This window comes from Ruditapes philippinarum, unplaced genomic scaffold, assembly GCF_026571515.1.
Source record: "Ruditapes philippinarum isolate M1 unplaced genomic scaffold, ASM2657151v2 ctg7381_1_1_1_1, whole genome shotgun sequence".
Taxonomy (NCBI): Eukaryota; Metazoa; Mollusca; class Bivalvia; order Venerida; family Veneridae; genus Ruditapes; species Ruditapes philippinarum.
Genome location: NW_026854439.1, coordinates 34095 through 60444, shown reverse-complemented (window position 1 = coordinate 60444; position 26350 = coordinate 34095). Strand labels below are relative to the sequence as shown.

Genomic DNA, 26350 nt, shown 5'->3' with positions numbered 1-26350 from the left:
AGAGAGCTATTTTAAGGAGCATGTCATGAAGTGGTTGCACACTTGGCTCAAGCTAGAAAACCTGTTGCAAACTTGACAAATTGTCTACCGAGTAATGAATATTTACAACACCGACACGTATTTTCTACGGGTAAGTGGGTCTGTATGTTATTTTGATTTTTATGCCCGTTCCTTAAAGCAATGCTTATCACACACTCGGTTTTAGGTTTCAGCTTCCTAGCCTCTGATTTGACGAAGTTATTGAAGATAGAAACTGCTCGTGTATCTTGTTTGACAGGTAAAATGACAGCTTTTACAACCCGCATCAAAAGAAACTTCAGCATGACACCCATAATAAAAAACATGTAAGCAAATACTCTTTATCTGCTCGGTTTGATTATCTTCAATTTGAAGTTTAAGTAATAGAAAGAGAATCGAAACACGAGGGTACGTGATTTGTACGAGGGGGCGTAACCCCCGAGTCTCCAAAGTTCTAATCAGATTGCCGAGTGTTTTGATGTTCTTTTTTGTATCATAGTCAAACATAAAAACACGTTCCTGCTGTCGCAATATGAAACCCCAGAAAGAAGTAACAAATAAACGAGTAGCTTAATATGATATTTCTATCGCTTTTCCTTTCTCTGCCGTCACAATAAGTAGACTCCAGCAAAAAAAAGCCAATCAACGGGTATGCTCTTGAGTGCGGTTAACTAATACCTGCGCTACAGTAAATGCACTGTGCATTTATATATATACGTTTTAACTCTTTTTCTTCAACAGAAAGGTCCCAAACTATGATGCAAGTTATGTTGTCAAAATAAGACTAAATGAAGTAAATGTACATTGTTCGCTGTGATAACAAAGATAATCGGAAATTATTGTTTGTTTACTTAACATCACTGTATAAGTCGAACACGATAATGTTTACATTAATCGGTCGTACCATTATGATAAATAATTGGTTGTGCAAGTTATTCAGGTTTTACATTTTGCATTTTTATTGCAATGTAGAATAATAATAATGGACATGGAGTAGCGTAGTGGTTAGAGAGAGATCATGTTAAGAAAATGTTTTTGTTTTTCGAGTTCAAATCTGCAATTGTGCAATGTTTATTTTTGTTTCATTGTTTATTTTACTATCAGAAATCATTTTCATATTCTCTTTTATAAACCTTTGATTATTTGATATTTTGTACAATTTAAAAATGGAATGTATTTGACTTAACAGTCATTGAACAGATTGAATATCATTGTCTGAATTTAATTTGCTACATTTTTTAAACAATTTCGGCTCATTTGTATATTTATATATTTAAATTTCTTCCATTCCTCATTTATTACTCTTATCATGACTGTGTTGCCTCTAACTTAACCTTTTAAAAGCGAATGTGTGTAAACCAAATGTTCTCATATAGTATTTTGTGAAATAAATTCACGAGGAACTAAAATCCAGTTCGTTGAAAAAATATATAAAAACAAAAAAATATAAGAAATGAAAAAAACACTTTTCAAGGAATCGAACCAGGGTCTCTACAGTTACGAAGTCAACACTCAACCACTACGCTATTACGCTGAACGGATGACAAATATTAGTAATTGTTTTGGTGGTTCAAGATTTAGGCGAGAAAAAGTATACTTTTATTTAAGAGTTTTCGACACCCATGTTTGTCAGTATTCATGTAAACAGATAATGAAAGGAATAGCAAATTCGTTTTGTATTATCATAATAACGTGTCTATCACAGCAAATACATTTTTGTTCATACACGGTAGTTAACGGTCAATTTATGCATTCTTTTCCTTCTTTACGAATCGTTGATAAATGTTTAAATCATCCTTCATTTAATTTTAAGGACGTTTTGGGGAGTTTTCATATAGACATATAGGCAAAATTAAAACTGTTCAATAGAATTTCTTTAAACTTGTTAACAGAAACATTTTAAGCGAACAAAAATGGGGTCACCGTTCTCATTTTTGAGTTATCTGCCCTTGAATTGGACTTTTTTTGTTAAATTCAAGGGCAGATAATTAACAATGAATGAAAACAATACATTTTTTTTCTTATTTTCATGAAGCTTTCCTTCGTTTTAGTTGATATGCAAAATTTCAAGAACAAATTTAGAGTGGGTAGTTTTTATTCCCACTTCTTCTATTAACCTATGCATTTTTTTCTTAAAAAATGACCTATTTTTTAAAAATTTAAAGTACCTTTATTTTCATTAAAAAAAAACAACAAAGTAAAAACAAGAATTCATTTAAGTATGTATAAGTTATCTGCCCTTGAAATGACCTCAAATAAGTAGAAAATTCTGATTCAGGGGCAGATAACTCAAAAACGAGAACGGCAACCCCAATTTTTTTCGCTTAAAATGTTTCTGTTATCATATCCTAACAACAGGCCAAGTTTATAGAAATTCTATTGAACAGTTTTAGTTTTGCCTATATGTCTATATGGAAACACCCGAAAACGTCCTTAAAGAATATGTATATGTTAGTTGAAAATGGCCAATATGTTTGTGCTTGTTTGTATTTTCTGCGTGGAATTACAAAGAAAACGACTCCGACATTAAAAGCGGCGGTAGTTGATTGATTGCATGAAATATTGTTATGTCACGTCGCCAAAAAAGTCGGACCTACTACATTAAGTTTAGCATGCGCTTTTCGATCCAAACCCTTAATTATTAAGTACTCGTACTTCACTTCTTTCTGGTCCTTCGGGATCATTGTTGCCAGCACTATTAAGTGTTGAGAATTGTTGATTACTTAATCATTATCCCTCATGTACAGACTCAATGAAGCTGAGTATGCAATTTTCATGTAATTTTGTTGTGATTAATGCTTCCGAGGGATCACTTTCTTTCCAGATTTTTAGTTAATTAGTGACAAATTTTGCCTGTCTAAACGATCAGAAAAGGGCCTTTTTGTAAATTGGAGCGATTTCACTGGTCGGCAAATGATGTTGAACACTAAACATATTAAAAGCTCATATGACAAACAATATACTAATAAATGCGTAATATATCATCTTTACAAACAGAACCATCACACTTAAGCACATTATGCTCAACACATGCATTATAAAGCAAGCATTGTAATGTGCATACGACGCAGTCTGAACGTTGTCACAACGTCTTATGCGTTGACGTCAAAATATATAGAGGATATTCGTTTGTTTGTGTGTAAGATGAAATTTTATTTCATCGAGTGGGTTTTAAAAACAGTATTCTCACGAGTGGCGTGTTTGATTCAGAGGGATATCATTTGGATTAGTTAGTCATTCACCTTTTTAAATGAAAGAAAACTTATTTGAGGATTGTAACAGACAAAAATTAAGTGTTGACAGATGTGAAAACATTCACAAAGCAGCAAGGAAAATTGAAAACTTCAAAGGCTGGCTCACGAACGCTGGGTTGTTTACTTATTCTTCGGGCTGATGGCTGTCATTGCTTTTCAAGTTACGGCAGTTATTGCTCGTAGGATACTTTAATATGCCCAAATGTCATCAATGCAGTTTTTTTTTCAGACTGTAAAAATGAAACAAAAAATTTAGAGACGAAATTTGGTGATTGGAATTTTAATGAATAGAAGAAAGTTTTCTTCTTTTTCTTACTTTTGACTTTTAAGTTATTTATCAATGTCAGCTTTGCTTTTCTTTAAACAGCCTAATATTGTCAGAATTGTCAGCAAAAATAAAATTGAGGTACCACATGGAGAAAATCTTTAAAAAGTAGTTTCGTCACTGAAAAGTGTGAAATTATATTATGATAATTTTCACTGTGAAATTAAAAAAAATATAATTTTCACGGATAAATCAGTAATCTACGGAAGAGCATTAGTGCCAGGTGTATGTTTTTTTATTAACTCGAAATTTCGAGGTACTCACTCGAAATTTCGAGTTACTTATTACGAATTTTCGACTTACTAACTCGAAATGTCGAGTTACTTATCTCGAAATTTTTACTTACTAACTCGAAATTTCGACTTACAATGCACGACTTTCATTGGTTGCCGGTGAAAGCAAGGATTGAATTCAAGATACATGTACTTTCTTTCGTGTGTAGCTGTTGCACATTGACAGAGCACCTTTAACATTTACTTAACAGAACAATTCAATAGGTTCAAATTGTCCACACATACTGAACATATCCTTTCCTTTTTTGTGGAGGGGGGGGGGGTGTAAAGTGTACATTTCAGTGTTAACCGGATGTTTCTTTTTCTTAAGCACACATACAACCATCATATGAAGAAACAACAAGTCCAAAACCCACCCTATTGTAAACCGTGCAATATCATGTGTTACATAAGTTTTAAATGGCGTGTATACGCCAGTTAGTCTGTCACGTTTCTTTATACTAATAATGTTTTTGTAACATTATTCATTATTTTCTAATACTTTGATTCATATTGTGTTGATAAAAAGTGATAAAAGTGAAACTTGTTGTTATATATATGTTGGGAATAATATAAAAGCATCCGATTTTACAAGAAATATAGTCAGTCCAACAATTTTGACAAAGGCCTCAGCATGCCCTATTTTGGCCACGCCGCGATACTTTCCTCAGATGTCCCACACGTGAAGTATAGGATCGTTTTATTCACAGGGATGAGAAGAATATGATTAGTGAAAAGATATGTTCGAACAGATGGGATACAATACAACGTCTGAAGAACGCCTGAACGTACAAATTAAAGGAAGCCTTGTATTTTTTAGGTCGGGTGTGTACATGCAATTACTAAGTTTAAGTTAAATTTCAAAAGTTTTTGTCCAGGCACCCGTTTCTCCATCTCCATCGTTCAACGGCACTCCCTACTATATCTTATATCATCTAACTAATAACTTTGGCCATTTTTGTAATGTTAATAAGTCGAAATTTCGAGTTACTAAGTCGAAATTTCGAGTTACTAAGACGAGATAAGTAACTCGAAATTTCGATTTAGTTTGTCGAAATTTCGAGATAATAAGTCAAAATTTCAGATTAGTAAGTCGAAATTTCGAGTTAGTAACTCAAAATTTCGAGATAAGTAATTCGAAATTTCGAGTAAGTAAGTCGAAATTTCGAGTTAGTAACTCAAAATTTCGAGATAAGTTAGTCAAAATTTCGAGTTAGTAACTCGAAATTTCGAGTTAGTAACTTGAAATTTCGAGTTAAATAAAAACATACACCTGGCACAAATGCTCTTCCGTAGTAATCCACTGAAAAGCATAAAATAAACTAAATTGTTTAGAAAGTTTTTGCCGCTGTACGCAAAATAAGTTCGATGCTTTATAACCCATTTGGTGAATTATATTTATTGTTATGATAATATTTTTAAAACTCTTAGGTTTAAGGCATCTGGACCGCCAACTTAACGAAAATGCTTAGGTCATAAAGATATCTCAAAGTACTTTTTTCCTTTTAATACATCTTTAATTAGTAAAAAGAACCGTTTTTATTATTAAATAACTTTTCTCCGACTTCACGTCGCTTGGCCGCAAACTTAAAGCAACTGGGCCGTTAGGTCAACAACTTCGCGACGCTGGGCCGTTATACCGCCAACATCACGTCGCTAGGATGCCAATTTCACGTCGCTAGGCCGCTGGGCAGCTATGCCACGAACTTCATAAATCTTGTGAAAAATAATAATTATCCTAAAATAATTTTTGACTCTAGAAAAATGCTTTTCCTTATGTTTAGTAAACGTGTTTCCAAAGATTATTTAAAAAAATAAGTAATAACATGTCGTAGTTGTAAGTCCAAACATTAATAAGCGACAATCCTACCAAGCACTCAAATCAGCCATGTTACGGTGAGCATTTGAAACTGAGCAGCCTACGACTGGAAGAATCTACCCTACAACTCATACTGGCAGCTTTTTAACATAATAAAGGGCTTCACTGAAATAGATCTTGACAGGTCGCAGGTACTAGTGTTGAAAGAGGGATCCTACAAATAGTTCAGCTACAGGTCATTATAACTACTGAAACCCTCCGCAAAGAGATGAAGTCCTGAAAGAAAAATCCAGTCTCAAAGTACTCAGAAATGACATTTCACGTACACGTACAAAGTCGCCGCTTTGTCCGTCCGTCCGGTTGTCCGCTCTAACGGGACAATAATACTGTGGCTAGAAGGACAATGTGGGTAACTGTTCTTTCTTTTTGATGTCATTCATTCCGTAAAGCTTTTATGTACCTATTTTCTTTTGTGTGGCTAAAAAGAACAATAGAGTGAACAATAGAGTAGCCACATTAATATTGTCCCGTTAGAACATCCGTCCGTCCGCTTTTGTTGTCCGGGACGTAACTTTGTAACAACAAGAGGTATCAACATGAAACTTTGTAAGTAGGTAGAAGTCGTTAAGTAAATGTGCAGTGCATAAGAAATGTAACTTTGCATTCCTAATTTTTGAGTTATTGCCCTTTGTTCATATCATTATTTTGAACTTTGTCCGGGTTAGAACTCTGACACTATAACAGATATGAACGAGAAACTTTGTAGGTAGATAGATCTCATTGGGTAGATGTTCAGTGCATAATAATTGTAACTCTGCCTAATTTTGGAGTTATTGACCTTTGTTCATTTTTATACTTGGAACCTTGTCCTGAACATACCTCTAAAACTATAAGAGATATCAACATGAAATTTTGTAGGTAGATAGATCTTATTAGGTTTAGATATAGGGCATAAAATTGTAACTCTACACGGCCTAATTTTGGAGTTATTGCCCTTTGTTCACTTTTATACTTTGAACTTTATCGGGACATAACTCTAAAACAGAAATATCGACATGAAACTTTGAAGGTTGATATCTTATCGGGTACATGTGCCGTGTACAAAAACCGTACCTCTACATTGCCTTATTTTGGAGTTATTGACCTTATTTTTATTTTTATACTTGAACATTGTCCGGGACATAACTCTTAAACTATAAGAGATATCAACGTGAAACTTTGTATGTAGATAGATCGCGTTGAGTAGAAGTGCAGTGCAAAAGAAATATTGCCCTTTTGTCATATTTACATTTTGAACTTTGTCCGGGTAATTACTTTGACACTATAAGAGATATGAACATGAAAGATATATATGGTAGATATATATAATTAGGTTAATGAACAGTGCAAAGAACAGTAACTCTGTCTTGCCTAAGATTGGAATGATTGAACTTTGAATTTTATCAGGGACATAACTCTGGAACTATTACTATTATTATATTACCAACACATAAGGGTTGACATATTTAAGGTTTTATAACAATGTTCATATATATATATATATGCATATATATATAAGCATGTGTATAACGTTTCAATATCATTTTGTAGGATGGCAGACAACTATTATCGACTGGTGACATTTGTCGTGAATATCTGCCCGAAACCTTTAAGAGCCTTTTTTGTCTCTAAGGCAGAAACCGATCCAATCTATCGCTATACTGACGTAAAAGACTATCTACATATTCGGCAACCTGACATTCGAAATATACGGCAAATCAGACAAGATCAACTTGATCTCATCTATCCACCTTTTGGGTCTGTTGATATAAAAAATTGGGACGTTACTCTGCTGATACTCTTGCTTAAGGAATTATTTCCAAAACGATTACAACCAAATGAAAGAGACTGCCTCCGTGATATTACTGAGATCAGAAACTATTTACAACATATTGCAAGCACTGAACTTGTAACTGACCAACAATTCAACACAGCATGGTGCTGCCTGAGAGATGCTGTTGTGATGTTAACGAAGCTGTCCGGGTCAAAGACATTAGTCGACATAGATGACCAGATTAAATCGGTATTACATGGTAACATGCCATCTCTTGCAAATGTGCTGAATACATGGCTCAAGTCTCTTCACTGTGAACTTTTGTTACAAAACTCGAAACTTACCGAGGAAATGAAAAATCTAAAAGAACTACTCCAGTTGCAGCATACAGAAGTAATAGCTGCAAAAGAAAACGCTGGAGAAGCAAAAAAGATTTTAACAAAGGCAGCTGTAAAAAAGAAGGGACGCTCAGGTATTGTATTAATTCCTGTTAAAATTGTTTGATGTTAACAAAATATTGATAAGAATGTAAGCTTTTGTAACGCTGCTACGCATTAACAATTGTGTGTCTAATCAAGACACTATTTTGTTTGAGCAACCATAGTACGAAGACCTAACGTGAGCATTTCATTTCAGGTGTTGCTGAAAAAAGAATGAAAATTGTTGATAAGAAAATCGATCGAATGAAAGGTAAAACGTTTTCACCTTTGCATAAATTAATATCTGCCTGCTTAGATCAATAGGGAGAAAATCGGATTTGAAAATCAGGGGTCGCTGGTTCGATCCTTAGGCGAGGCAAAATCTCGCCATGGACTGTTCTTGAAAATTAAGTCTTATGATCATCGTTGGGTGGACCGATCTCCGAGATACTAGTATAAGCATAAGCTTATTCACCTCCTCCCTGATACAGCTACATGTACTTTCTAACAAATCATTCATACACATTAAGTTCTGAAATATTGTATACTTAAGGTAGATATTTCTATATGGTTTGTTTTCAACGGACCACTTACTAGTCCTTTCTTATATCGCCCCTACATAGCCATTATGTTTATTGTGTTTTATAATATTATATTGTTTCTGCAAATATCGGTCGGTCTGTCGATATGTTGGTCGATCGGTCCGCGGGTCGGTATACCACTTTGTTTCCGCTCAATAACTAGAGAATGATTTTACCCACAACCTTCTGACTTCATAGGTTGATCACCCTTATTTAGTCGTTTTGGGGCACCGATGTATGAATGTCAAGGTCGCAGTGACCTTGAGTGTGAGAACTTTTTCCACGCAATAAAAAGCACCATTTGATCTACAGCCTTCAAACTTCATGTTTTAGGATGTTTACCCTTATTCGTAAAAGACCCTATTTTTGGGCACTGATGCGTGAAGGGCAATGCCACTGTGGTTTTGAATGTATAAAGCATTTCCGCTCAATAGCTTGAAACCATATTACCTGCGACCTTCAAACTTTATAGGAATGTCATCAATATTGAGTAGGAAACCCCTTAAGTTTTAGGCGCAGATATGTGGTGGTCGACGGGTCGACAACACATTGACCTTTAATGTGAAAACTGTTTCTGCTGAAAACGCTGGAGAATAATTTGACATACAGCCTTCTAACTTTCAATATCTTAAAAACCAAATGACTCATAGCCTTCATTGTACATAAGATTATCACCCTCATTGATTAGAAAATTGTTTATTGTTTTGGGCAAAGGTACATAAAGTTCTAGATCATAGTAACCCTGACTGTGATAACTCAAGAACAGGAAAAATAAAATCATTGTTTGTTAGTTTTTTCAATAGAGGACGCCTCATATGATTAATCTTAAAAGTAAACTTTAAATGTATATTAAAAATATCATATTTATTGATATGCACTAGTGGCATTGGCATTCAGTGCATATTTCAGTGCATACTAATTTTGTATAACTATATAGCGTATGTAAGCATACGGGTATGTCTTTCACTCAACAATATATTGACTGAAATCATTCATCGATTTAACCTGTGTTTACAAATATTTACTTTCATTACCTTCACTTTAGCGTGTCGCTCACGGTCATGCTAAACTGATTCAATTGATAAAGTTAACACTTTATCACTCATAGTAAACTATATATACCTATATCGTAGGTTAACTTTGTCACGGTATATTTTAGTTTTACATTGATTTATTGCTGTTTACATGAGTACATTTAGATGTTTCATCACTGTCCCGATGCTAATTACCAGTACAATGTTATTTTTTTTTAAATTTTCTGTCAGGTTGTTCTGTATATAAACTTGACATGAATAAACGTTTATGTTGTTGTTGTTGTTGGCAGTAAAACTGTCTTAATACCTGTTTCTTTTTGTCTTGATTTGGCAAGAAACTAGAAACACTTCATTGCACTGAGTCAAGGTGTGAAAACTTTAAATGACTTAAATCACAGTTATTCACTTTCTTATCTTTTTGTCAAATAATTCATGATCAAAGCAATCTACCAAGATACAGGTATATATTTACAAAAAAGAATAATAATAGGTGAATCTGACAATATCCAAGTGTAATAATCCTTATAGCGTTAGAAATGACTGTGATAGTTAAAAGCTTTGTCAACCTACTGTATTGAAAAACATTATTGTGTACTCACAAATACCAAAAAAACATTTTTTGTCAAATTATTTTACATGTTTTATTTGAGTTTGAAATCCTATTTCCAATTTAATAGAGATAACGAAATAACAATATATATAAAACTTTTAGGTAAACTCGGGAGAGCACTGTTAGAAGAAAACGACTGCAAAGAAAATTTCAAGCACGCAATTTCTGAGATTTTAGAACAGCTTACCGATAATCATCGTGTGATTGTGACCGGGTTTGACAACAAACTAACATATAAATGTGCACTTGCCGCCGTACAGGAAAGAAAGTACGACCGAATTGATCAATGTTTAGAAATAAACAACCCTTCAGACTGGAAAAGAATTTGCTCTGAAGATGCCCAGTTTGTCCTGTTTCGGGAACCGTTTGGGGTATCAACTTATGATTCTCAAAAAGTTGAAGTGATGTGTGAAGAATTTGACAATATGATACAAGCAACTGATGACGATAATGATGATGTCATTGATATTGTCATAGTAACCAACCAAAGGCTCCTGAATGAGGTGACTAGACGTAATGAACATGAGATGCTATCACCATCTTCGACCGTATACATAGATTCTACAACGGAGAAATCAACAGGTAGCTATGGTTGTCTTCTATATTTACAGAAAAATGGTTGTAAATGGGCTTAAAGAAAATTGAATATTATTTTTCGAACAGAATACAAGCCATATTTTAATGCTCATATCTTCTAACATTATTAACAAACAAAGAATAAAAATAACCTTTTTGTGGCCAAAAGTAAGAATAAAAGTAACTACGTCACTTTAAATCACTCCAAATACTGTTATGATTCTTCCAGCATTACTATCAACACTGTAATGATTCTGCAATTGTTACTCTAAATTATGTCATAATTCTGCTATCATTACTCTAAATAATGTAACGATTCTGCTATCATTACTCTAAATAATGTAATGATTCTGCTATCATTACTCTAAATACTGTAATGATTCTGCTATCATTACTCTAAATACTGTAATGATTCTGCTATCATTAATCTAAATAATGTAATGATTCTGTTATCATTACTCTAAATACTGTAATGATTCTGCTATCATTACTCTAAATACTGTAATGATTCTGCTATCATTAATCTAAATCATGTAATGATTCTGTTATCATTACTCTAAATACTGTAATGATTCTGCTATCATTAATCTAAATACTGTACGGATTCTGCTATCATTAATCTAAATCATGTAATGATTCTGTTATCATTACTCTAAATACTGAAAGGATTCTGCTGTTATGATTACTCTTATACTGTTATGTATGTTAATCCAGTTAATGTTTTATCATTCATTCAGGTTAACTTCTGTTATAATTTCAGTTATACTATAAAATCATTAGAAAATACGACTTAAACTTATATTCACTAAGGCATTATGTGGTATTAAATGAACGTCGAATATTATTGTACTGTACAGAAATATTTCCCATGTTAAGGTTGTTTTTTTTTTTAATTTTTATAATAATTATGCTTTATGTACAGATATGCTAGTTTTATTGAATTTGCATCTATCTGAAATAAATACTTTGTTATCATGATTCGTATAAATATTTAGATATATACATGAATATTACAGACGAGAGTATTACAGCAGACGACGCTGTCCACAGAAACCTTCTTGGTAAGTCTATATATAAGATATTACAATATTTTAGATTGACAAAAATCGATAGAAAAGATCATCTGAAGTTGAAGTTACAGTAACCTAAGTTGAACGTCATTTAATATTATGTTAAATTAAATTGTTTATTGTTTGAAACTTGATATAAAAACGGGTTGATTGGAAACACCTTAGACAAACAGACAATACAAACTACATGTATTTTATGTTAAGCTTAAGGTAGTCTTACTGTTTTGCTTTCTTGCCAAAGGATTCTAACATCGGCCAATATCAAAGCAAATCGGTTATTTCCGGAAGGTTTTTTAAATCTTAAGCATTAGATTAGTTACAATCACTCATCATTTATCGCTTTGTAATAAACGGTTAAAAATTATTGAATACCGAAGATCGTGGAAAATACATTCCGAAACGATCGATTAATTACGGTATTGGCCGAAGTGTTTTTTTGCGGGAAAGCATTAGTGTAACACTACATTAGCTTACTGATTACAAGCATAATTAATGCTTTATGTCTGTTAATATGTCCGAAGATTTATTAGTCGCCGGTAGAAACCGGCGACTATACTTTAAACAGTTTAATATTATACATATGGTAGAAGCCCTTAAAATCTGAAAATAAAAGCATATCAATCATTGAACAATTAAAGACCACAATTATTTTTCAGTAATCTCAAAAATTCAAACATATGATAACTTTACTCAGTGAAATGAAATATGCACATATTGACATATTAAAAAGCAACATTACATTTTTTATAAAATGAATCAATAACGTATCCCTAAGGATCAGTCATTGAATATTAGGGTTACTTTTACTTTTTTCTATGTGTCAAGCGTTGCTATTTTATGATATATAAATCATGAATGATATTTGAAATGTCACTTTAAAATTATTTGGTTGTTTATATTTTATGAGACCATATTACATCATTTTATTTAATTATAAATAAATTCTCCCGGGTCTTTCCTAAGAATCACGTTGTATGGTATCGGTATAAAATCTATTAATAGTAACAGATTGCTGATAATTGTTAATGGTTATTTTTCATTAATCAGTTTCATATTTTATTTCATTAGAAAAAGCTGTATACTCATATTTTACACATTAAGAAATAAATTTTCAAAACCTTTTCCTTTTTCTTGGTAAAGGGTTAAACTTGGGTCTTTCTGTCAAACTTTTGACAAGAACGTTCAATAGTTTAGTTTAGGTTGAACATCACAAAATAATTTTATGCTTTAGAGGCACATTATTGAAATATATAATGGTAAACGTTGATTTCGTTGGTTCCGTCGCGCAGGTTTCCAAAACGGTATGACGGTAGGGTCCGGAATCGTATTAGACACGTAGAAAAAAATAAACTATCTTTGTGTTGATAGTTTATCGCACTGAAAGGCAGTTAAACGTTAATTTTATATATCGTATGTAACGATTGGAATACATATATTGATTTAAATATATATTTTTTCGATAAGCATAATAATGATGTACAACACTTTTACAGTATAACTGCATTGTTTCATGAAATAATTAAACATATATATTTTCATAGTCACTTTGCAAATATTCGATGATCGGTAATTATTTGTCGGTTATTATCTGAATCTGAACTAGTAACCTATACGGATTTCAATGTATGGTACAACAGTATGTGTATAAAGTACAATTACAAGAAGAATTACCTTTACAAGCCTCAGTGGCAAACATTATTCAACTAATTGTTCCTCTTATTTTTATACTTGAACCATTAATCTTATATTGTCTTATATTTATGATAATACAATCATTTTTCTATCCGGCGACTAGATGCTTTAGCATCAAAATCTCAACTTGTCTTCTATTGTTAAGGTAAACATTTTTCATTTGTAAAGTTAACTGGAATAAAGATGAAAATCAACGTCATATATTGTGTTAAATTAAATTGTTAAATGTTTCAAATTTGATAGAAAAACGGGTTAATAGGAAACACCTTAGACATACAGACAATACTTCATCAAAATATTTTATATTTAACAGTCATATCAAGCTTACTGATTACAAACTGACATCGGAAAGAATAAAAAATGCTTAAATGTCCGTTAATATGTCCGAAGCTTTATCTTATATTGTTAAGGTAACCATTTTTCATTTGTAAAGTTTACATGCTTTTCTATGTATTTTGCTTTTCTAAATGAATTGTTTTATTTGTGTAGAAATGTCAAGGATGTTCAAGAAGGGATATAAAATAAAAGAAGTCAACAGTGAAACGAAAGATAAGGCAGAAAGTCTCTTCTTAAAGCATAGTATGGTGGTCATTGTTGGACCAACTGGAAGTGGTAAAATGAGCCTTGTATTTGAGTTGTTGTCCTCGTACGACCTCAGCAATGGAGAAGATAATTTTCTCGTTATCTCTGACCCAGGCGAGTTGAAGTATATCAAGTTCTCGTTACATCCGGTTATCATCATCAAAATTTATGAACAAGCGAGTAAGTGGTACAGTCAGTTTGACAGACTGTATGCAGCGGTAAAGGCACGCCAGATAGCCGTTATCACAACTATAGGGTTGAAGACGTTTCAAATGATGCCGGCAAATATGCTGTCACATCCAGTCTTAGAGCATGTTGTGCGCATGCCAGGAAGTGAAGGTTTGAATGAAGGTAATCTATAAGCAATTTCTCTTTCAAGCAAAGTTCGGATTTAAGTATCTCATAGCAATCTAGCACTATTATTACAGTACTGTATTGGGTATAAAGATGTTGAATAACGACCAGTCATACATTTAACAAACTTGTAGTTATTTAATATTTAAACGGTATTTATATGATTATATTTCCAGTTATTGCAAGAAAGGTACAAGGTAAATATAAAGGCTCTTTAGAACCGGAAATTTCTCTAGTGACCGGAAGCAGCGGGTACTTGTAATACACATACATTTTATAGGCTTTCAATTAATGGTGGTGTTATTTATCCACTATCTTATTTATAACTTGTCACAATCGCTCGTTAGACACATTAACATTAAAAACGTTAAAAAACGTTAAAACAGTGCCAATACATGTATTCCTTATTCGAATGTACGTTTTTTGTCTTTGCATTAGAGCGGCTCAATACAAGATTAGTATACTAACTTTTGAAGAAATAAATAAAATGATATACAGGTTGTCCGGATATTTGCAAGAAGTTTCATCATTATTATTGAATGTATCATGCGATATATGACAGAAGTTGTATCCTCATTATTGCATGCATCATGGAATATATGATAGACGTTGTATCCACAGTATTGCATGTATCAATGAGATATATGACAGAAATTGAATCCACATATTTGCATGTACAATGCGATATATGACAGACGTTGTACCCTCATTATTGTATATATAAATGCAATATGTGACACAAGTTGCATCCTCATTATTTCATGTATCATGCGATATATGACACAATTTGTATCCTCATTATCGAATTTATCATGCGATATATGACACAAGTTGTATCCTCATTTTTGCATGTACCATGCTATATATGACACAAGTTGTATCCTCATTATTGCATGTATCATGCGATATATGACATAAGTTGTATCCTCATTATTGCATGTATCATACGATATATGACAGAAGTTGTATCCGCATTATTGCATGTATCATGCGATATATGACATAAGTTGTATTCTCATTATTTCATGTATCATACGATGTATGACACAAGTTGTATCCTCATTATTGCATGTATCATGCGATATATGACATAAGTTGTATTCTCATTATTTCATGTATCATACGATATATGACAGAAGTTGTATCCGCATTATTGCATGTATCATGCGATATATGACATAAGTTGTATCCTCATTATTGCATGTATCATACGATATATGACATAAGTTGTATCCTCATTATTGCATGTATCATGCGATATATGACACAAGTTGTATCCTCATTATTGCATGTATCATGCGATATATGACACAAGTTGTATCCTCATTATTGCATGTATCATGCGATATATGACACAAGTTGTATCCTCATTATTGCATGTATCATGCGATATATGACATAAGTTGTATCCTCATTATTGCATGTATCATGCTATATGGTATTATTTGGACTAAAATATGTAAAACATTATTTCACTTTAATAATGATGTTTTTATTTGTAGTACATATATTCCTCCGTATACATCAAATGTTATTAGGCATAATGATGTAAATATTTTTGATTTAATAGAATCAGGTATTGAGAAATACAAATTATTAGGAAAAATATTTATAAATGGAGATCTTAACTCTAGAACTGCAAACGAGCGCGATTTTATCATTTACGATAGGTTTTTAGATTCAAATTATGACTTAGAAAGTAATGTAAATATACCAGAAAGAAAAAACAAAGATAAAGTTCTTGATATTCATGGAAAACGACTTATAAACCTTTGTAAATCTACAAATATCGTTATAGCAAACGGCAGGTTAAAACATGATAACGGTATTGGGGAATTTACTTTAAAATATTAATAATACTGCAGCAACGGTAATAGATTATGTTCTAGCGAACTACAATGATTTCGAGCATATCTCAAATTTTGAAATTCAGTCACCGAATGAATTTTCTGATCACTGCGCTATACACTTTTGCTTAAATTGTAAATATTCATTCGAAGCACGTGACCAAATATCGACGCAAGGCGAACCAGTCATTTCATGGGATTATTCGCGCGCAAATGAGTTCTATGACAATATGTTGAGTCATTCAACCGAATTAAATCGTATTACTTTAAATTTAAGCGACAATATTGAATCAGTTGAAGAGTCACTACAATTATTTACTTCACTATTATGGGACAATGCGTTTAGTATATTTGGTAAATATAAGTTACCTAAAAACAAACGGAAAGTTAATTCAAATAAAAATAAATGGTTTAATACCGAATGTCTTCAAGCGCGAAGAGAATTTAATAAATCAAGAAATAAATATTTACGAAACAGGAACTCTGAAAATAAATTAGAGTTTTTAGATAAAAAACGATTATATATACAAATAAAACGTAAACAAAAAATAAAAATTAAACGTTTAGAGGGCAATCGTATTGCAGAGCTCGCTAAAAGTAATCCAAAATCTTTTTGGAGAAACATTAATTTGTAATATAAAAAGATGTCATCTGATCCCGTAAATGTACAGTTTCAAGATTTATTTGAACATTTCAACAAACTATATGGTGAACGACCCGAATCGAATGAAAATAATTTAAATGAAAATGAAAGTCAGGAAAACTATATCCAAGATGAAGATTTGGATATTGAATTCACAGAATCGGAAGTAAGAAACGCAGTATTTGTCCAGAATAATTCTAAAAGTCCAGGAATTATTATTGCATATATCATGCTATATGTGACACAAGTTGTATCCTCATTATTGCATGTATCATGCTATATGTGACACATGTTGTATCCGCATTATTGCATGTATCATGCGATATATGACAGAAGTTGTATCCGCATTATTGCATGTATCATGCGATATATGACAGAAGTTGTATCCGCATTATTGCATGTATCATGCTATATGTGACACAAGTTGTATCCGCATTATTGCATGTATCATGCGATATATGACAGAAGTTGTATCCGCATTATTGCATGTATCATGCGATATATGACAGAAGTTGTATCCTCATTATTGCATGTATCATGCTATATGTGACACAAGTTGTATCCTCATTATTGCATGTATCATGCGATATATGACAGAAGTTGTATCCTCATTATTGCATGTATCATGCGATATATGACAGAAGTTGTATCCTCATTATTGCATGTATCATGCGATATATGACATAAGTTGTATCCGCATTATTGCATGTATCATACGATATATGACATAAGTTGTATCATCATTATTGCATATCATCTGGTATATTTGCTACAATTATAATGAAATATATGTGAATAGAATGTGCCATAGGCTTGGTTACAGTACATTTGACAACAGTTTTACTTAGAACAATTTTTGAATACTTGCTGATTTATAATATCTCTAGGGTGGCTGATTTGTGCCATTCGTGTTTTTGCCCCGCCACCCCGCCATGCGAAAAGTCGAAAACTAACAAGTCAAAATGGCGGGAGCGCGGAGCGAAAACTCGCTAATAAGCGAGGGCGCTGGGCGAAGTTAAATACGAATGGCACAAATCAGCCACCATATATGACGGATTATTAAGTGTAATTACATGTTTATATTACAGGTAGAATTGATTGTGGTGTACAGACTGATGCCACAAGGTAATGATATTACTTAACACTATGTACCAATCATTTAAAGGTAAAATATCAATTAATCCAAAAAGTATTACAGAGGAATGATGCACGGCAATCTACTTTCAATTTATTAATTTTTTCTTAGTCGTTAATTATAATCAGTATTTGCAAACAGTCCGCAAACGTTAACATCCCATACTTCATTTACTTGACATCCCTAACTTCCGGTATTTTCCGGGGTGTCTTGATAAATATTAAACCTTGAATAAATGTCCTACATTTGTGTTCCGGACTTTTCACTTTGAACGAAGTAACCAATAATTTCAAATATAAAAATGTACATGAAGCACCCGCACGTGGTTATTCGCATTAATTGGTTATTCTCTGTTATTATTCTTTCATGAAAAAGAGGAATACATATATAAATTTCCCAAATTTAATGTAACTGTCACAAGTCTAAAGTTGAAAAAACTCAATATCGAAAAAAGTGTTTAAATAAAAAAATATACTTTAATTTCCAACAAAATAAAAATAATACATACATTTAAAGATGTATTAGATTATATTAAGCGTCGTTATTTGTATACCTATGAAGTGTATGAAAGGTGTTTTAACTCATCAAAATATGACAGGTATGCCATGAACACCTATTTTTAAATAAACCGATGATTTTATTGCATTACGCTAAGCAGTTGAAATGTCATCAAGAATCAAATTTCACTATACATGTACATGAATATCCAAGAAAATGTTATTTAATGATTTTTGAAAATTAAATACTGTACTTTTTAGTGAAATGTTTAGGTATTTTATCTATATTGTTGAAGCTTTTATTTTACAGTTCAAAGGTATTACATGAAGGAAATACCGCACGTGATGACACAAATGTTGATGAGCAGAGATTAAGGCGTGTAATAAGTGTTCGGAACTATAAGATTGAACACGATACACTCAAGAATGATTTTCATATTAACGATGTATCAGTTTTACCTACAGGAGATATTTTATTACTTGCCTCGAACAAGAGTAAGCTTATAAAAGTGAACAAACAATATAATGTTATCAGTACCTTATCAATAAATACTGGCCACTACCTATACAATGTGTGTCACATTGGTAATAATATTGCTATAGTACCAGATGATTACACGCTGTACTTTGTTGATGTAACAGGAGATATGTCATTGATCAGATCAGTCAGCACAAGCCATACATGTATTTCATTTACCTGTCATAGTGACACACTATATGTTGCAGACTTTAATTCCGTACAGGTTTATTTAGCTGATGGTGAATATATAAAACAGCTTTACACAACAGAAGACAATGGGTACATGTATGAATATACTGACATCGCAGTGAGTAATGACGGTAGTATGATATATATCTTGAACGATAAAAATCAGCTGACTACTATTGATAGCTCCGGTAACCATTTATTCACGATAGATATACCTGATATGGGACAATGTTATTATTTTCTAAATAGGATATGTGTAGATGATCAAGGTTTCATATTCGTATTAGGTGTAAATAGCGTAAATGTAGATGAAGATGAAGAAGAAACGCCGACTTTACTACAGATAAGTCCTGACGGCCAAAAATGTTATGGGGCGTTGTTCAATGTTGAAGATACTAATAATCGTTCGATACGGTTTGACAGTAATAAATGTGCATTAGTCTTATCAGAAATGTCAAACAATATTAAAGTTTTAAAGCTCCGTTAATACTTCATGCAAACTTTGAAAAATATATGTATCCAAAATGATTTACATGTTGAAACTTTTCCCTGGATACAAGATTTTTAACACTTATTATCTTCTCGCTTCTTTGCTTCACAAAAGTTCACTTGTACCTACCACCACTTACCACATACATTTTCTGATATTTTATACCAGTTCCAGTATGTTTGTCTGCTATTTACTGACAACTTCTCCACTTAAACATAGAAACCAGTAATAATTACATTTGTTTAAGTGTGTTAAAACATGTCTTTACACAGTAACACGAGACACATTAAATACTTGAATTTTAATATTCTAAGGACCTAATCAGCATAATTATACTTATATATAAAAATAGTATGGAAATCCCCTTTCGTTGTTTTCACATTGTGACAATATGTGAAACAATAAGACTTTCGTGCAAAACAAGATTCTTAACTGGCATGTTGTATTCGTTTTACTACAGTAACTCCTATACTAGCTATAACAATTTACTAGCAGAAATATGTTATCAAGTCATTAATCATTACACATTATTTAAACTTATCTTTATTTTAACTAAGTTATTACATGCGTTATCTTTCACACTACTTGTTTTAAAATTAATTATAAATAAACATCTGGTGTCATAATCATGTAATGTCGTTCGCCAGATATTTTCTAAGGCACTAATATTTAAAAGTTTAAGAAAATCTGATAGAAATATATTTTGCGACTTGAAGATTTGATGACACCATCAAAGAAAATGTTTCACGGTATCCGGGAAAAAAAAGCAAAAATGAGTGAAAAAATTGTTTATGCTTGACATGTCAGCTCACATAACACTGCACTCGCGCATATCAGTTATTATCTTTTTATTCGTAGCTACGTCACTCATGAACGCATCCCCGTCGGAAAATTGAAAAAAAAATACATCAATAATTGTTAAACGTTACCCATGAACATATTACAGACAGTATTTCTCTAAAATAACCTGAATTATTACGCAAAACGTTTGTTTTATTTCACTTACACATATGTACCGTAAACTTTACCACCCTAAAAATGTACGTGTTTTATAAAGTGAAAATATCACACACATGTTTTAATTGAGTGCAAGTATGATCCAGGTATTTTTATTAAATGCATGAATCAAACATCTGATACTGAGTGCAAATATCACACATGTTTTTATTGAGTGCAAGAATCACGCGTGTTTCATTGAGAGCAAGTATTACACGTGATTTTATTGAGTGCAAGTATCATACAGATATTTATTGAATGCATGTATCAAACATCTGATACTGAGTGCAAGTATCACACATGTTTTTATTGAGTGCAAGAATCATGCTTGTTTCATTGAGAGCATGTATTACACGTGTTTTTATTCAGTGCAAGTATCACACATGTTTTTATTGAGTGCAAGAATCACGCGTGCTTTATTGAGAGCAAGTATTACACGTGTTTTTATTAAGTGCAAGTATCACAAGTGTCTCATTGAGAGCAAGTATTTCACGTGATTTATTGAGTGCAAATATCACACATGCTTTTCTCAAGTGCAAGAATGACGCGTATTTCATTGAGAGCAAGTTTCATACGTGATTTTATTGAGTGCAAGTATCACACATGTATTTACTGAATTCATGTATCACACATGTTTTATTGATTGCAAGAATCACGCGTGTTTCATTGAGAGCAAGTATTATACGTCGTTTTATTGATGGCATAAATTACACATAATAAGTTGTAATGAGTGCAAGTATCATATATGTATTTATTGAGTGCAAGAATCATACATTTTTTTTTATTGAGAGCAAGTTTCAGCCATCATTTTATTGAGTGCAATATTCATAGATGTTTTATTTGCAAGTATCATACATGCTTTTATTGAGAGCAAGTTTCAGCCATCAATTTATCGAGTGCAAGCATCACACATATTTTTACTCTCCTTGTTTATGCATTTGGTAGGCGGGATGTAGCAATATTGTATCCCACAAACTGAAGTGTTTTTTTATGCTTCAGTAACACATTGACAATAAGTTGTCATTGCAAATATTAAAAAAAATATTATATTATATTGATTTGTATTATATTATATTGATATTGTATTGTATTGTAAAACAATGTTACTGTAAACAGAGAATTTTGTAAACATAGCTCGTACAAGTATTAGTTAAGTTGCGTAAAATAAAGTTTTGAGAAGTACTATTCTTTTTTATTTCATTCTACATTTACGTTACATATTGCTTCACAATACAGTTTAAAAATACTGAATGCCGTTAGGGCCATCGTTGTTATATTTTATAATCCAGTGGCCGACAATGCGATAGTGCGATGGCGACAGAGCAATAACGCAATGACGACATTACGATAAGGCGGCAGTGCGATGACGACAGTGCGATAACGCGAGGGCGACAATACGATAGTGGGATAGTACTATCGCGTTATCGCCATTGCATTATCGCACTGTCATCATTGCACTATTGCACTGTCGTCATCGCACTGTCATATTGTCGTCATCGCACTAACGCATTGTCGCATTTTGGATTATATAGATTTTTATTTGATAGAATATGGGAAAATAATTTTATTTTTTGTCAATAGATTTCTTTCTCTTTTTCTATTTTGTATAATTAAAACGTCTAAATGAAAAAATAATTAATAAAAAGTAACATTTTATATCAAAAGATAGGGAAAATACTTAAAGGGTTAATATGGGTATAGAGCTGTCATGATTTTATTTTGGAAGAGAATTTGATTCATGTTTCCCGGAAACGTAAGGTTGATAAATTTATGTTTGAACTGTAATTTTAGTGGCGTTTTCAAGTGATCGAATTTAGCGTTGAAATGAGCTGTTACACCAAGAAAGAAATGTTTTTGTCGCATATTTTCATGTAAACAGCACTCCAGTTTAATAATCACGCACGTCTAAAATGCATCAAACTAAACGCCGGTTATAAAAGAAGTAACGATAAATTTCTTCAAAACAGGTATGCCGCGTCAGAGTTAGACCTTATAGTTTTCGAGAAGTGGTGCAAACGATGTTGTTTACATTGTAAATCAATAAAAGGGTGGTAGATCTAGCCTACATTTTTATTATATTTCTTTGAGTTGTTTCCCTTGCAATGCGCGGACAGTCTATATTTTGTGTCATAATACCATTTTTCTAAGGAATATTCGCAGAACCATCGCAGTTATACTCCAGAAGGCGACAAGACGACAATGCGATGTCAACAATACGACAGTGCTATGATGGCAATGCGATAGTGCGATGGCGACAATGCGATGGCCACAGTGCAATAACCCGATGACGACAATGCAATAATGTGATGGCGACAATACGATAGTGTGATAATATTATAGCATTGTCGCCTTCGTTGTTTCGTCCTGTCGCCATCATGTTCTGGCTTCCAAAACTTATAAGCCGCTTTTAAATATATTTTTTTAATTTTCAGCCGCTGCGGCACGTCATGTCATAGTATAAAAACGTGTACGCTGAAGACCTTAAGCTTGTCGCCTTCACGCTATCGCACTGTCGTCATCGCGTTATAGCACTGTCGCATTATCGCACTGTTGTCATCGCGTTATCGCATTGCCGTCATCGCACTATCGTATTGTCGCCATCGTGTTATCGCATTGTCGACTATCGCCTTCCAGTCTGATCGGGCGGCTCTAAACTGCTGACGAATGAGCTGACGATATAGAATATTGGAAAATAATTTTACTTTTGAAAATAGATTTTTTTGAGAGGGGGGGCGGGGGTTTCTTTTTTGTTATTTTTTTCTTTTTTTCTTTTGTATACTTTAAACGTCTAAATAAAATTATAAATGAATAATAAGTAATATTTTATATCCAAAGATAGGGGAAATACTTAGAGATTTATACATACACGGAAAATGAAATAAATTGTTTAACACTTTGATATAGCCGAAATATTTCTGATGAAAATGATGTTATGTTGATATTTAAAAGATGCAAAAAAGTAAGAATAGATCTAAATGTTTATTGCTTATAGAAAAAGACATACATATCATATTCATAGACCATATTTTGAAATATGTACAAAAATAAAACTTTGTAATGCACACCGTATTACCGGCGCCAGTGATGGCAGATCACTGCAGTTATGGCAGATACCTGAAATTTACCGCTTGGTACAGGTAGGTTATAAATTTGGTTGGTATTATTATATTACACAAATACGGCCCATTTCATTGCTATGAAACTATTGTCCATTGACTGGAGATACTATTAGGTAATTTTGGACTCGTGTTTCCTGTTTTTAGACTATTTTGAGCAGGTTAAAAGTGACAGCTTCGGAAAAATCCGTGAAAATGTCTGTTTTTTGGTTCAAAATATCTCAAGTTTTAACTAAATGGCAGGATTTCGTGTTATTAATACAGACGTTCATCCATTGGGGTAACGCAAGCCAAATATCTACCCTGTGAGTATTTTCTTGAAAGTTTTACAGACGTTCAATCTGGTCTGGGCTGCTGTTGTAGGTAGATACTTATTTTAAATGCTGCCGTCGATGGCAGAAATACAATGAAAGTGGCTAACATTCTGACAGAAAATCAAGGTCAATCTTTTATCAATTCCTCTATTCTTTGCACTCTTTTAGTCGGAATTGAGATGTTAAACTATCATTTCTAATATTTTCTCAAGATAGAAAAGTTAACATGAAGAAATTCATTTTTCTATATTCATGCATGTTTGCTTGATCTGTTGTGTCTGCCAGTTACATGCATACAATACCATATGTATTTTAAGTTTAGCAGCGCATAATTCACTCCCTTTTCAAATGAGGGAAACAAAGCGTTTGAATAAAACAGTAGCTCCAATAAGTGGATATTCATTTGCTAGCATTTGACACTATTTTTGAATAATAATTTTTCAATCGCTTTATGACATATAAAGGCGAAATTTATCTAGTCGGCTGCTAATGTGTAATTATAGAAATTTAAGAGTTACTAAATCCATGTAATATAGGGACGATTATTAACCTTTCAACTGAACAAGATCTGTGGACATCAGTGTAAAATGGAGATTAAGATAAATTGTCTCTTTCGATTTTCACTATTATATTAAAATACATGGCACACAGTTGTAATGCTACCTTTTAGGAGGATGACTATTCGTCGTCCGTCTCTTCATCGTATGTTCGCCCTCCCATCATTCGTAATAGAGAAATACAGAATCCCTTAAGAAAGTCCAACACGACAAAATTGAAAATGTTGCAGGCTTGGTTTGATTGAGCCTGTTCATGGACGGTAATGGAATGTGCAAGCTACCGTCCACGCCCCCAGCACCGGCTTAAGCAGAATTCAACATTTTAAGTCCATATCTTCTTTGACTTACGGGAAAGCTGCTTTAAATTCGATTTGATATAGTCAAAGCGGTTTATCACAAGGTATTCAACAAATATTCACGAGTTACGCCTCAAAGTCTAGTTTGATTAGAAAGTTGCCTATATCAAATTGAAACATTTCAAAGGGCTGATAATTATAACAGAGACAAATTTTGATAAATCTTTCTCAGACTAAGTTTAAGTATGAGCGTGAGGGGGTATACGTAGGTCTCCTACATGCAAATACTATTCTGTTCAATAAGTTATACCAAAAATACTTGTGTTTAACCTATTCTAGCAATAAAATATACTACAGTGTGTAGGTATTTACTGATATTGAAATATTAAGAGCTTGCACATAAAGCAATTTGAGTGAAATGTAACAGAAGTGCTTGTGGATATTTATTTTGTTGAATGATTTTTGACTGAGTTGTGGCACTTGCATAACAAAAGCCGTATGTGACCTTTGAACGCTCTTGTTTTAGATAATTTTTGCACTATTTTTTTTCTTGCCAAAGGTCGATCTAAAATCTGTTTGACTACCTGTAAAATATACAGGGAAGAACTGAATATATGAAGAGTTTTCATAAAAAATCAGAATTTTAGTTATTTTAATTATTCCTCCTGAAAGTTTACATTCCCTTCAGACAAATGAACAACTTTAGATATGAAAGAAGTTTGAGAATAAACAAAAGTTTTCTGAATTATTATTATCCAAAGACTTGCCAAAGGGATTAAATCTCTTTTATATCCATATTTCTTATATTTCTTTTCTTATACAATTTATCGTTAGGGTTTGCTTTTAGGTTAATTGTTTATTAAAGAAGTGTGAAAGAAATATAATTATTGTGCGTGAAGTGCTTCAATAAGTTCCTGCTTTCATTGGACCAATCTGTTTGTATGTTTACTTCAAAGGTGTTTTGGATTGGATTTTCAATGGATGTGTGGGTCGACTGATTTATGTCACATTTGCAATAGACACTACAATGGTTATAACAAATTCCACTAGCTTTATTGAAGGAGAATAAGCCCAGTAAATGACAAATGAAGCAGACGAACATAACTGACACAACAAGCAATAGTATGCTGATGTAACATGTTACATTTTACAATACAGCAAGGAATGATGCTGGTGTGAAAAGAGTTTTCATATAGAACTTAAACCTTACAAATAGATACACGAAATTGCTATCCACTCATCTCATAAGAACTTAAAATGACAATTAGCAAGTGTTTTTAAAACTTAGTTCTCTCAATCTCATTTACTGATTTATGCAAAGACTTAATCAT

The 26350-nt window shown here is 32.6% G+C and overlaps 1 protein-coding gene across 1 annotated transcript; it reads left to right on the top strand.

Annotated features, from left to right (window-relative positions):
- Positions 1 to 21918, top strand: LOC132740126 (uncharacterized). Its single transcript, XM_060727976.1, has 8 exons — positions 1 to 130; positions 7279 to 7973; positions 8138 to 8191; positions 10248 to 10727; positions 11738 to 11782; positions 13973 to 14416; positions 17998 to 18034; positions 18852 to 21918. The coding sequence occupies exons 2-8, from the start codon at positions 7280 to 7282 to the stop codon at positions 19735 to 19737; spliced, it is 2640 nt and encodes an 879-aa protein (XP_060583959.1). The 5' UTR covers positions 1 to 130; position 7279; the 3' UTR covers positions 19738 to 21918.
- The last annotated feature ends 4432 nt before the right edge of the window (positions 21919 to 26350 follow it).